General features: G+C 44.9%; 1 protein-coding gene across 2 annotated transcripts in view; it reads left to right on the top strand.

Annotated features, from left to right (window-relative positions):
• Positions 1-12296, top strand: part of PSD3 (pleckstrin and Sec7 domain containing 3) — a 116105-nt gene that overhangs the window by 32999 nt on the left and 70810 nt on the right. For both annotated transcript variants that reach the window (XM_030968145.1, XM_030968146.1), the window contains 2 exons: positions 7810-8016; positions 8121-8201. In XM_030968145.1, the coding sequence (XP_030824005.1) occupies positions 7810-8016; positions 8121-8201 (288 nt within the window). The remainder of the gene's footprint in view (positions 1-7809; positions 8017-8120; positions 8202-12296) is intronic.

The raw sequence follows: 12296 nt of genomic DNA, 5'->3' as shown, positions 1-12296 counted from the left end.
CAGCTCATGGCAGACTCTGGGATCTAGGAGACACAGGTCAGTGAGAACATGGTACTTCATATTTGCTGCCAACCATATGCCAAGCATAAGGAAAGTTATTCAGAGGGATGGTGTTGGTTATTGCCTAGAAAAGCAAATGCATCAAATACATCTGCAGCTGGTGAGCAAGCAAACAAGCATTGGAGCTCATTTGCTGGGCTCTACATTAGCCACGTGGGCTAATGCCTCTGTCAGTTGTTGGGCCTCTGCTAACCACAATATGCTGGCACAGGTGTAAGTTGAATCCAGGGAAAGATGAAGTGGCACAATTCATAGGATAAGTTTCTGACACCACTGGCATTTTGACAGCTGAGGATTTGCCTTGTTATTTCACAGCCTAGTGACTTCTAAAATGTTGTGCTACACTGTTCACCTTGGTATTCCCTCCAGGGAAGTGTCATCACTTTATGAAGACTCGGGAGATACGCTTTACAGAGTTTGCCTTTACTCTGGCTAATGAGGTCCTTGGAGCACCAGTTTAGTGAGAGTTTGTAAAGCTGCTTCTAGTTCCTAAATAAACTGTTGTTTTATGGAAAAAAGGGCTGCTGACTTTTCGCCTCTTCAGTTCCCAGCCTCCTCTGAAAATAAAACAAACACAACAAAAATCCAGGAGCTGACAGAGACAGAAGAGAAAAAGAAAAAAAACAAAGTGGAGCAGCTGATCAGTTTGCTACACAAAGCGCCTCAGTATAGAGCTGTCAGCAGTTCAGCCTTTAAGCTGGCATCTGTTGGCACATCTCCATTAAAGTCAAAGCCGTTTAGATCAGGAAGGCTTGATTCACCAAAACTGAGGCGTCTCTGCCAGCTCTGAGCTGGTCCCGAAGTGCAGCCTTGCCATCTCATCTATTAGCCATGACTGGCTGCTAGTCAAGACCCTCTCCACATTATTGCTAGTTAAGTCTCTTCTTCCTGTGTGTGTGTGTGCTGGGATAGGGAGAGACAGAGCCTGGCAGCTGGCAGGATGGCGTAGAGAGGCATGCATGTCTTTGGATGTGATGCTGGAGCAGTGGTGGAGAAGAACAGGGCACACAGAGCATGCAGACTCCCTGCTAACACAGCTGGATGAGCTGTGGGTTGGTTAGTGGTTGTTTTTTCTTTGTTGTGTTTTTCTTTATTCACTGTTCTTTTTGAGGACAGGTGTTTCATTTTGCTGCATGGTTTCAGTATAAAGCTCCTGTGTGATACTAGTGCCAGTGCTCAAGTGCTTCATCTGCACATTTGCAGGGAAGCCTGAACCAAAAGGTGTAAACACATGTATTCTTATGGGTCTTTTTTGCTCCCTGCCAGGGAGGACCACCTGCCTGGTTAATATGCTTTTCCTGAGCCAGTCTCCCAGCAGTTTAACCAAGCCCAAGCATGGGGGTGGGGGGGGAAGTCCTCTGATGTCTTCGCAGTTTTGGTCCTATCCTGGAGGACGCAGCAGGAGCATTATGGGGAAGGAGGGTCATGTGGGTGCTGAACACAGGGATGGTGCCTCTTGATACCTGGAGCGGGTGGGCTCTGAGGGGAGAGCCTGAGGGTTCCTGAAACATGTAGGGGCTGAGTGTTTTCTGAGTAAGGTCATAGGTATGCAGTGCATTTGTTGGGTCTGTTTTTTATTTTTGTTGGGGCAGATGGATCAGATTCTGAGTATGGGTCAATCCTAATGCTTTCAAGAGACCAGTCTATGTGTCTATACATGTCAGAAATACCCATTGCAGGGAGAAGCCTTTGGATACCCCCTGTGGTGAGGACCAGTTTTTCACTTTCTAGGCATGGTGACATTAATGTGGTGAATGTCCCTTTGCAAGCACTAACCCTTGCCATAGCGATGTATGAAGCCTAAGGTCAAAATGGAATCAAACCTGAAGTATTTTTAGCAAGACATCTGCACTTCAGGTGGCAGTGGGCCAGCATGTCTGTGTAATAAAGTACGTGCTGTCTCTCTGGAAGGGCTGCAATCCTGTCCCTGCATGTGGTGGACTTCTTGTTCTAATGCTGTGATCTTGTAATGACAATTGCATTTGCTGTACACCTACAGAAATGGTGTTTTCTGAATGCTCCAGCTGCTAGCTCTCTTTTTTACAATCAGTAGGAATTATTTTGATGAAAGAAACAGACAAATTATTACAGGAAAGAAGAGGTTATTTTTGAGCAGCAGTGTGCATTTCAGCCTGTGAAATTGACTTTGCATATGTATTTTATCGATAACCAATAGGGGATTACAGGGATTGTTACTTTTGACTTTGCTCCTCTCCCTGTGATGTGACAAGGTTGAGGTACTTTTTAATAGATGCTTGGTGGTTACTTTGGCTTATGGACACCGTCCTTGCTTTGTATGTCCTGGCTGATGCTGTGCTTGTGAGACACCCACTGAATTGAGTTGCAGCAAAGTGCAGCTGTGTCAGTCCTCAAAGAGGGATCTACTTCAAAGCATGTCTTTGAAGAGAATCCATACGTAGGACTTCAAAGCTGATTAAACCATTTGGAGTAAAATAGCACACTGAGTCATCTGCTAGGAAAGGGCATTATTTTTATTTTTTTATTATTTTTCTCTCCTTCCTATGACCTATCTTGGACAAGCCCTGGAGCTGAAGGTAACTGGCGAGGTAAATCATTGCTTGAAGTGCTTTTGTGCTCACTCTCTCTTGGCCCTGAAGAAGCTGGTTTGGAGCTGCAGCAAAACTGCAGCACAGCAGTTCCCAGCCCGTTTGTGTGGTCGGGTCATTTGTAGCAGGAACTGAGTCATGACATCCCACTGCTACCAGGATTTCTTCACTTTCTTCAGTGGGGCTGCTCCTTTCAGAGCTGGGCTGTTCAAACACCGTTTTTCAGGTCCTTTTAAACAAGTGCAGACTGTGCCACTGGTTATATCTGGTCTGCTCTGAAATGTGAAAGGATATCATTCACTGAACAGCCACATCTCTCTGAGGGTTGCAGACCAGGGATTTGTTTCCACAGGGCAGGACATACAGGGTGGAGTGAAGGAGTGGGGGCAGGCACCTGACTGTTTCTGATTTGTCCCTTCTGAGAGGCTGTTGAACTAGTATTAGAGCATGCTTTTCATGGGCAGAGTTGATGGTTATGGATGGAATGCTGTCCTGTTTCAGAACCGGGAGGAGAAGGCTTGGAGTGAAAGCATTTAAAACAACAGGGCCACCACTGTCCTGCAGTGGGTGATTATCAGCTTCAGTGTGGCTCCCCAGTGGACACCGTACCCCTACTGAAAATAACATTGGTTCTGGCCCTAGCTTTAGCATGCCAGAATGTCTCTCCACCCTTCCTTACTTTTAATCATTGCTGCTTTTTGCTCTGATGTGTTTTGCTGGCAAATCCCTGACATAGCTTGCCTTGGAGTAAAGCTGATGTTAAAGGTATGCATTTTTATTTGAGAGAAAAAGTTGGTTTTCCTCCTGTTCCCTCCTGCTGTATTTCCAAAAAGTCTGTGAAGGCTCCAGCCCTGTCTTAATCCAAGCTCCCCTGCAATTGGTGCAACCAGTGCACTCCCTCCAGACGTGTATGCCAGGTGAATTAGTGTTCCTTGGGGAAGAAACGTATGCATCCAAGGGAGTCCATGTGCCTCAGAGCATATGCTGTGCATCAATCTGCTAAAAGTGAAAGGCAGTGGCAAACTGGGATCACTAGAGTGATGAGGACAGCACTTAGGCTGAATTGTCACACCCTGCCACTCAGTATCTGAACATCACTTCTTTGTTAGCAGCTGGGCCAATTGCTCAGTGAGTTTACTCCGTAAAGGAAAATGCTAATAGGTGTTTTTTCCTTGGGATAAAGCAAATAATCTTTTCTCCATGGATTTGCTACAAAATGAAGAGCATACCAAGGTTTAAGGCATCATAAACTCACACTCAGATTGAGGTTTCCTTTTGAAGCTTAGTTGGCTGGGAGGGTGGACCACTGAGATATTGAGGTGCCTGTATCATTATCATTATGTTACTGGTCTTGCTGTGTTTTTTCTGGAAATTGCAGCCATTCTTCAGTCAAACATTACTCTGTATAGTTTCAGTTTTGGTGGGACCTGGAATGGGAGAGGTGAGCAGTCAGTGAATCTAGAATATTCACAAACAGATCAAGTGTGCTGAGTGCTGAGCATGGCAAGATTGAGATAGTTTCACATTGGGAGCTAAATCACCGTAGAACTGGTGTATAATGGCATAAGTGAAGAAAACAGTATAAAATGCCTAGCAGTTACAGTGTATTCCAGGAAAGATGGAAAGCCTGGCAGAGCTTAGAGTCTACAGGTTACATTTTTTAACTGTGAGTTTGGAGAGCTGCTAGAAAGTATTGCACTTACCACAGCAGCTTATCAAATTCCTGTAATTTCTGCTGGATATGCTGGTCACAGCCTCTGTGCATTCCGTGTGGGTGTGGGTATGCTTTGACAGAAGGAGAAAGGATGCATCAGGAGTGCATTGCTGGGGACAGAAATACCACGGTGTATAAACCTGGTTTCTGGCCAAAGCTCATGTGCTGTGATACTAGAGACGTCTGGAGTTTTTTTGTAGCTTCTGTTTTCTGTGTTTTCTGATAACAGAGATTAATGTAAGTGTCTCTAGATAAAAATCAGCAGCTGTTACTGGACAGGCAATTACCAGCAACATTATTACAATCCCTTTTAGCCTTGAATGTAGGATTAGGGAGAATATAATCTATTACATTTTTCACCCTGTGTTTTTCAGTGGAGGTTTCTTATTTTTATGTGATAAAGAATAAAGCTGCATGAGAAATCCATGTCCAGCCTTGCTTTGCATCACACAGCTGTTTGTTGTCACTGTTTTGATGGTAATGCTGCTGTGGATTCTTATGTATAGAAACTGTAGACTGCAGAAGAGAGACCTATTTTCAGCCTTGGTTGCTCTTAGCTCTTGACTAGAATTCATTATAAGCCCTTTACAGAGGGAGGCAAGCATTATTGAGTTTAGCAGATTAGTAAACTGAGGTACAAAGGGAAAATGATGGACCTGTAAAGCGTTGAAAGTAAGAAGAGACGTCAGCCTTTTCCTGAGTAATACCACTTGTACCCTGCTAAAATATCCTGCTCTGAAGGCAGCTTGCACAGTAGTCATGCACAGGTCATCTGCATTTCCTATGTCTTCAGTGACATGAGTGCTAAGTCTTGAAACTACCTAAAGCCACTTGAGAACTGAAGTCTCACTTTACTGCTAAGAATCTGTCATTTCCCCTGAACAAAAGGCTTATGTTGCAGACAACCTGTATTTGACAGCCTTTTTGTACTTGTACTTTGTGAGTACAAAAAGTACTCGCTTAGTACTTACTTCTTGCGCTAGGTACAAAAAGTACTTACTTAGCCCCCCCTTTGTACTAAGCTAATCAACTGTCAGAATTAACTACTGGAATTGCAGAAGGAAGTATCCCTTATTCTTCAGTGCATGTATGGGCACCCTCAGTCAGTGTGGAGCTTTAGAATGGAGAAGTTGGAAGATAATTTTTCTTATGCAGCCCTGTTGACTAGTTTTGGCAAACAGGGGAAAGAGCACACCCTCCCTCTTGCTGGGTGTTCTTCCTTCACATCCCAGCCATGGCTCCGAGAGGCAAAGCAGAAGCTGGGAGCTGCTGTACTGTTAATTTCACTAAGTGGCAGATCCTGGCGCTTTCTTTCTTTCTAAACTTTTGGTAGTTTGTGGTAATGTTGAATCTTGTAGTGCACTAGTTGCTAGCAGGGTACAGATGTTTCTTGTCAGCTTTGGCCATCTTTCAGGGCTATAAATACTACCTTTAATAAAGAGCAGTGGTGAAAGAGGACTGTGATATATAGTGAGGTGAGGCTCTGTGAATTGGCATGGCTTTTGAAGCAGCGTTTTTACATTAAAGACTCTGCAGATTTGTTAGCTCACCTGGGTATGCCTTGCTCTTGTCACTTGTTAGACATGGGAGGTTGGGATGAGTCATGCCTGATTTGAATGGACGAAGTGTTGCTCTGGGCTTGTGTCAGGGTACTCTGTCATTTGCTTTGTTCACAAGTTTGGTATGGGCCAAATTCAGAGAATTTCAGACATTTGCTAGTGGCTTTGGATAGGGCCAAGGAGGCATTTTCCACAACAATGATGTCAGGAGGGGCTTTTTTCTTTACTAGGATAACTGATGGCCAGTGTTGTTGGAATTGTATTTACAGTATTTATTTCCTACTAAGCATTGAGACTGACTGCCTTTTGTTATAACACCATTTTATTTACACTGAAATAATTGCAAACCAGTGCAAATCCCCAGTTCTTGCAGGAACTGGTTAGATTTGTTTTCCCCAGGTACTTGAAAAAGAAGTTGTACCCACAGGGTGAATGTGTGATATTTCTGATGTTATAGAAGTACTGAAAGGATGGAAACAGAGGTAAAATGGGCAAATCTGTGTTCTGTACATGTTCTTCTCTTAAACCATGCATGAGAAGTGAGATAAGGAAGTAGGTGATGATTTGCGGCATGCAGAATACCTAATTATTTTCTTTTAAGCTCACCTTATATGAAATCTCATCTTTGAGGAGTTAATGAGTGGCTAGGAGACATTTAAGTAAATGGCTAGACAATTGTTACTGGAACACCGAGTTCAGTTGTTTTAACCATGGCTTGTCAAGTCTGAAAATTACAGTGGTGTGTGAAGCTGTGGTATGTTGTTTAAAGTGCTGTGTGTACAAAGTCATCTTTAACTCATTCCACTTGTATCTATCCTGTGCATGACCCTTGCTGATCATTCATTATCTCTGTGTAAATGGCATTTTAGTAAAAAGAATTTCTATATAGTATAAAAATGTAGAAATAAAAATAGAAATGCTGTCAAATGTACACATACACACACATATACACAGACCTGAGATTTTCCAAAAATTTTCATACCAGTATCAGAGAAAAGCTCTTCTGAAGTTCTGCCTTTGTGCAGGGGTGTGTATGTGGGGGTGTGCTTTTTGGTGCAGTGGGCTCTTGCCTCTTTCATGGGAGAAGCAAAGCAGGCACACAGCTCAGCCAGAGCTCTCTTATTGTACTAGAGGTGGGAGGAATCTGTAAATGCATGATTTATCTGAAGTGCCCTGGGATTGCCATGCTCAACATTTTGACTTTTAGCAGCTGGTGAGGGAAATAATTGCCACCATGAGGAAGCAGGAGGGAAGCAAGTTCTCCAGGCTGGCATGAGTGGTCTGCGTCTCTCATAATCCAAACTGGGTTCCTTGCTCTGAGTCCTGCTTTTTCTAGTGGTGTCTTCCCATGGGGATGTCCACTGCTCATGGGTGACACAGAAGCCACTGAGAGTTCTGGTGATATTATTTTAGATTTAAGGAATTGCATTGTTTCCAGGACAATTGGGGAAGAATGAGGAAGGGACTTGTTCTGACTCAGCTTGGAGTAACTGATCATTCTAGCTTAATCACTACATTTCTCCTGGAAAATGGTTAATTTCCTGCTTTTAAAGAGGCCTCTTCAAGCCAAGCAATTGTGTTAAAAAATACTAATGCAAGAAGCATTGATGCAGTTGCAGTTGTAGGCTGATAATAGCAAAGAGCTCTCTCTGAAGTGAGCCCAAGTTGAGGATACTTAGCACAGTCAGAAGGAAAGTCCATGTTGTTGGAACTGTTTGGCTGTTTGTTAAAAACCCTTAACTTTTGCTGACTGCGAAGTAAATGTCCCTGTTTGATGCTGCTTCTTCAATTAAGTGGATTTTGTTACATTGTGTCATCTTGCCTCTGTACAATTAATTGCCTGGTGTTCTAAGAGGAAATTCTAATATTATCTTATTTTTCTTCTTTCCATATTCTTTTAATCTCACAGCAATGTTGACCTACAGAATGTGGTGTTAGACTCCAGTGCAGCCATGGGGAGCAGTGAACTTCAGGAGAAAGATGCTGCTGGAGCCCTTGTTCACGACCTCAGCAATGGCAGCAGCAGCAATTTGGAAGCAGCCAGGCGCCTGGCTAAGCGCCTCTACCGTCTGGACAGATTCAAACGCTCTGATGTGGCAAAACATTTGGGTAAAAAGTATGTGCTGATATGAGTACATGCTTGGTGACATTCTTATTGATGGTTCTGGAGGGGTTCACTCTTGAATGCTAACCTTTACGTATTTCTTCGCTTTTCTTTAGCAATGAATTCAGCAAGCTTGTGGCCGAAGAATATCTTAAATTTTTTGACTTCACAGGCATGACACTGGACTGTTCACTCAGGTACAATTCCATTTGTGGACTTCATATTCTTATTTTAGTAACAGTGCTGTTTGCAGTGTTGTCCTGATCTACATGGTTGTCCTTTTGGGATGTAAGAAGATGAAGAGAGGACTATGATGTATTTTGGGGGCAGAGCTTTCCTCTTCTGTTTGGCTTTGTGTGCTACCCTACTCTAATGCTACTGGAGTGGTGGCCACATGGAGGGGGAAATATTTGGGTGGACCTGTCTAGGGATGGTCCTCGAGATGCTGGAGAAAAGTGTCCAGTACTGGCAAAGCAGGGGACTTGTAGTCTGCCAGATGCTAGTGAGGAATTAGTGTTGCTTGCAGCTGATCTGCACAGACTCTCTGGCTGATGCCTTTTGGAGCTTACCCTGCTTTGCTGCAGTGCACTGAGACCAGGGTTTGGTGTGGTTTGGCAGCTCCCTTCTCTGTGTCTCCCTGAGGAATCCAGGAATGTGCAGAACAGCAAAAGCTTCTATGTGGAAAAAGCTGTAGTGAGTTTGGTAACTGTTGGCATGGATGTTTGAAGACCCAACCCTCTCATTTTCTTTGTTTTTTACACTGGAATCAGACCTCAGCAATTTTTATTTTCAGTGGTTTTTTTCAGAAGTCAAACCACCAAGTTTGTGTAGCAGTGGCCTGTTAGCCCAGTTGCTGGTGTACTGGTGTTTAAGGGGATTTAAATGAGTTTAACTCGTTTGACTGAGGTTACTTAAGGGGGAATTTTTTTCCTAATGAAAATCTAGAAGACGTGCACACACTTCTTAGCCCCTTTGCTAATGCATTTCTGGGGATCTGATGCCATGAGACTGTAGTAGATCAAAGGCACCCACCAAGTCCTGCCTGCCAAAGGTAGTGGAAATGGAACATGCCTGCACAAACATGAACCGCCTGGTCCTGAGGCAGGGGGAGTGGAGCCAGGCTGGAGCACCCACTCAGTGTGGGGTGGGAGCTGCTGGGCAGTGGGAGGTCTGTTGCTCAGTTCCAGGTTTCAGCATCCCGGAAGCGTGGTGCTAAATATACCCTTCTTTTAAATTATGTGTGAAATCCAACACATAATTGCTTGGTGGCACATATTTGGGAGGTCTCTTCTCCCTGTGGATCTGCTGTTAATATTAGTAATTAGGACTTCCTCTAAAATATGCCCAGGCTCATGTAGGACTTAAACAAGTCAAGGGGTTGTTGAGATTTCAAGAGTAGCTATAGTAATTGCCACCTACATGCCTTAAGCGTGCCGCAGCAGCTGGGGACAAAGAATCGTTCCAAAACCTGAGGAAACTGAGGCATGCTACTTCATGCTTGGCAGAGTGAGAGGAAACAGTGCTGTTGTTGCTGGCTCATTGACAAGCTGTGGTTTATTGAGCATTTTTGGGGCAGCCGCTGTGATCTGTGCTACCTCCCAGCTATGGGAGGCTGTTGTGCAGCATCAGTGACAGGTCTGAGACCCGGGAAGGGGGTTGTTCCTTCACAGTCCACTCCCTGGGTTCATGTTGCCCATGCACCTCCTGAGTACATCTCTTGCAGCCTCTGCAGGATGACAGGAGGGAATGTGGTGCTGCTCTGGCTCCTCTCACTGTGCATTCTGGAGTCCAGCTGTGGACATGGGGAGAGCAGACTTAAGGCTACTCAGGGAACTAGTTAGTAAGGTTGCGTGGGAGAATGCTTCTGAAGGTGCTGGGATCCATCAGAGCTGGTCACCACCTCCTAAGGGCACAGGGGCAGGCAAATCCTGACAAGGCAGAAGGCTAACTTGAATGACCAGGGATCTTCTGGACCTAACAAAATAAAGGTGTTCATCCAATGGGAGAAGGATCAGGTGATGTGGGAAGAATACAAATTTGCTGCTCACCACTGTAGAGAGAAAATTCCAGCTGACAAAGTTCAGCTGGAGTTGAACATTGCCAGTACTTGTGTGGGACAACAAAAAGATTTTTTTTTAAATAAGTCAAGCAAGAAAGGCAATGCAGAATGGCTCAGTGCATTGAGGGACCATGGCTGTGAGAATGATAAACTCCCACCTGACTCTGAACTTGTGTGGGATCTGTTGCTCCATCTGGATCCTCATGAGTCTATGGGGACACATGGGATTTATCCAGAAATACTCAAAGAACTGGTTAATGTCATTGTGACGTCTCTCTTAATGATTTTGGAATGGTCTTGGGCATGTGAAGAGGTCCCAATTGACTGGAAACTGTCTAACTTTGAAGAAGGGCAAGAAGATTGACTCTGGAAACTATAGACCTCTCAGTCTCAGTTCAGTGCCTGGTAAAATAATGCAGAAAATTGTTCTAGGAGGTATTGAAAAATACTTGAAAGACAATGCAGTGATTGGTCACAACCATCACAGCTTCATGAGGAAAAAGTCCTGCTTATCCAACCAAATTTCCTTTTAAGACAAGGTGACCCACTTAGATGATTGAGGGAAGCCAGTTGATCTTTTTGGATTACAGCAAAGCTTTCAATACTGTCTCTCTCAGGACCCTTCTGGAGAAAATGTCCAGCCCACAGCTGGATAAACACATCATGGGGTGGGTGAGCAGCTGGCTCATGGGTCAGGCACAAAGGGCTACAGTGAATGGGGTGACATCAGACTGATGTGACCTGTCACTAGTGGGCTTCCACAGGGCTTCATCCTTAGCCCTGTGCTCTTCAACATCTTCATAAATTACTTGGGCACAGGACTTGAACATGTAATAGGCAAGATTGATGATACTAAACCATTTGACTCCCTCGGAGGAAGAGAGGTCCTGCAGGGAGACTTTGATGAGCAGTAGGTCTGGGGAACTGCGAACTGTGTGAAATTTAACTAGGGCAAGTGCTGGATTCTGCACCTGGAATAGACTGGGAAATGAGCTACTGGAGAGCAGCGCAGTGGAAAAGGACTAGGGAGTCCTTATGGAGGGCAAGTTGAATATGAGTGAGCAGTGCCCTGGCAGCCAGGAGGGCCAGCTCTGTCTTGGGGTGCCTCAGGCACAGCATCAGCAGCCAGGCAAGAGAGGGGATTGTCCCACTCTGCTCTGTGGCAGCCTTGCCTCAAGTGCTGGGGCCAGTTCTGGTCCCTTCAATATGAGAAAGATAGGAAGCTACCAGAAGGTATCCAGAAAAGGGCTACAAAGATGGTGAAGAGCCTGGAGGGGATGCCAAAGAAGTGGCTGAGGTTCCTTGGTTTGTTTTGCCTGGAGGGGACTGAAGGGAGACCTTATTGCAGTCTACAACTTTCTCACAAGTTGAAGAGGTGGGGCTCACACTGATCTCTTTTCTGTGGTGACCTGTGACAGGATGTGAGGGAATGGCTTAAAGTTGTGTCAGGGGATGCTTAGGCTGGGCATTAGAGAGAGGTTCTTCCCACAGCAGGTTATTGGCCACTGGAACAGGCTCCCCAAGGAAGTGGTTGCAGCACCAAGCCTGACAGAGTTCAGGAAGTGGTTGGACAGCACTCTCAAGCACATAGTGTGATTTGTAGGGGCGTTCTGTGCAGAGCCAGGAGTTGGACTTAATGATCTTTGTTGGGTGCCTTCCAGCTCACTGTATTCTGTGTTCTGTGGTGGGCAGAAACTCACCCCTGTGGCCCTAGGTATTGCATTGTGCTCTGAGAGTGAGGAAACTGCCTTGTTTATTTACCAAATATTCTTTCATCAGTTTCCTCTCCAAGTTAGCTTCCAAGGGGATAAATGTGCTGCAGAGGAGGAGAAGGTGTAGGTCAGTGGTACCTGGCATGGGCAGGGAGCCCAGACTGGGGTAGGAGACAGAAAGATGGCTAATTCTCAAAATGTGCCTTAGGAGCTGTTGTGAATTTAGGAACAGTATTCCCCAATTTAACGTTCCCACTGAAACACTCCAAAACATGCACCACTTGCTCCCTTCGCCCTCCCCCTCTCTATGGGGCATCTGGAGAGGCGAACTGGAAGCACAAAAGGCAAAGATCAAGGGCTGAGATAACAACAATTTACTGGAAACAGTAAATGTAACAAGAAGATGAAGGGTAACAGCAACATATTAATAACAGAGTGTACAAGAGAGCTGAATGCAGGCACTCACCATGTGGAAACCAGCAATACCCTGACTGCTCCAACCCCTTACCTGACCAGAAGGG

The sequence above is a fragment of the Camarhynchus parvulus genome, chromosome Z, assembly GCF_901933205.1.
Source record: "Camarhynchus parvulus chromosome Z, STF_HiC, whole genome shotgun sequence".
Taxonomy (NCBI): Eukaryota; Metazoa; Chordata; class Aves; order Passeriformes; family Thraupidae; genus Camarhynchus; species Camarhynchus parvulus.
The sequence above is the reverse complement of the archived record's forward strand: the minus strand, read 5'-3'. Positions and strand labels throughout refer to the sequence as shown.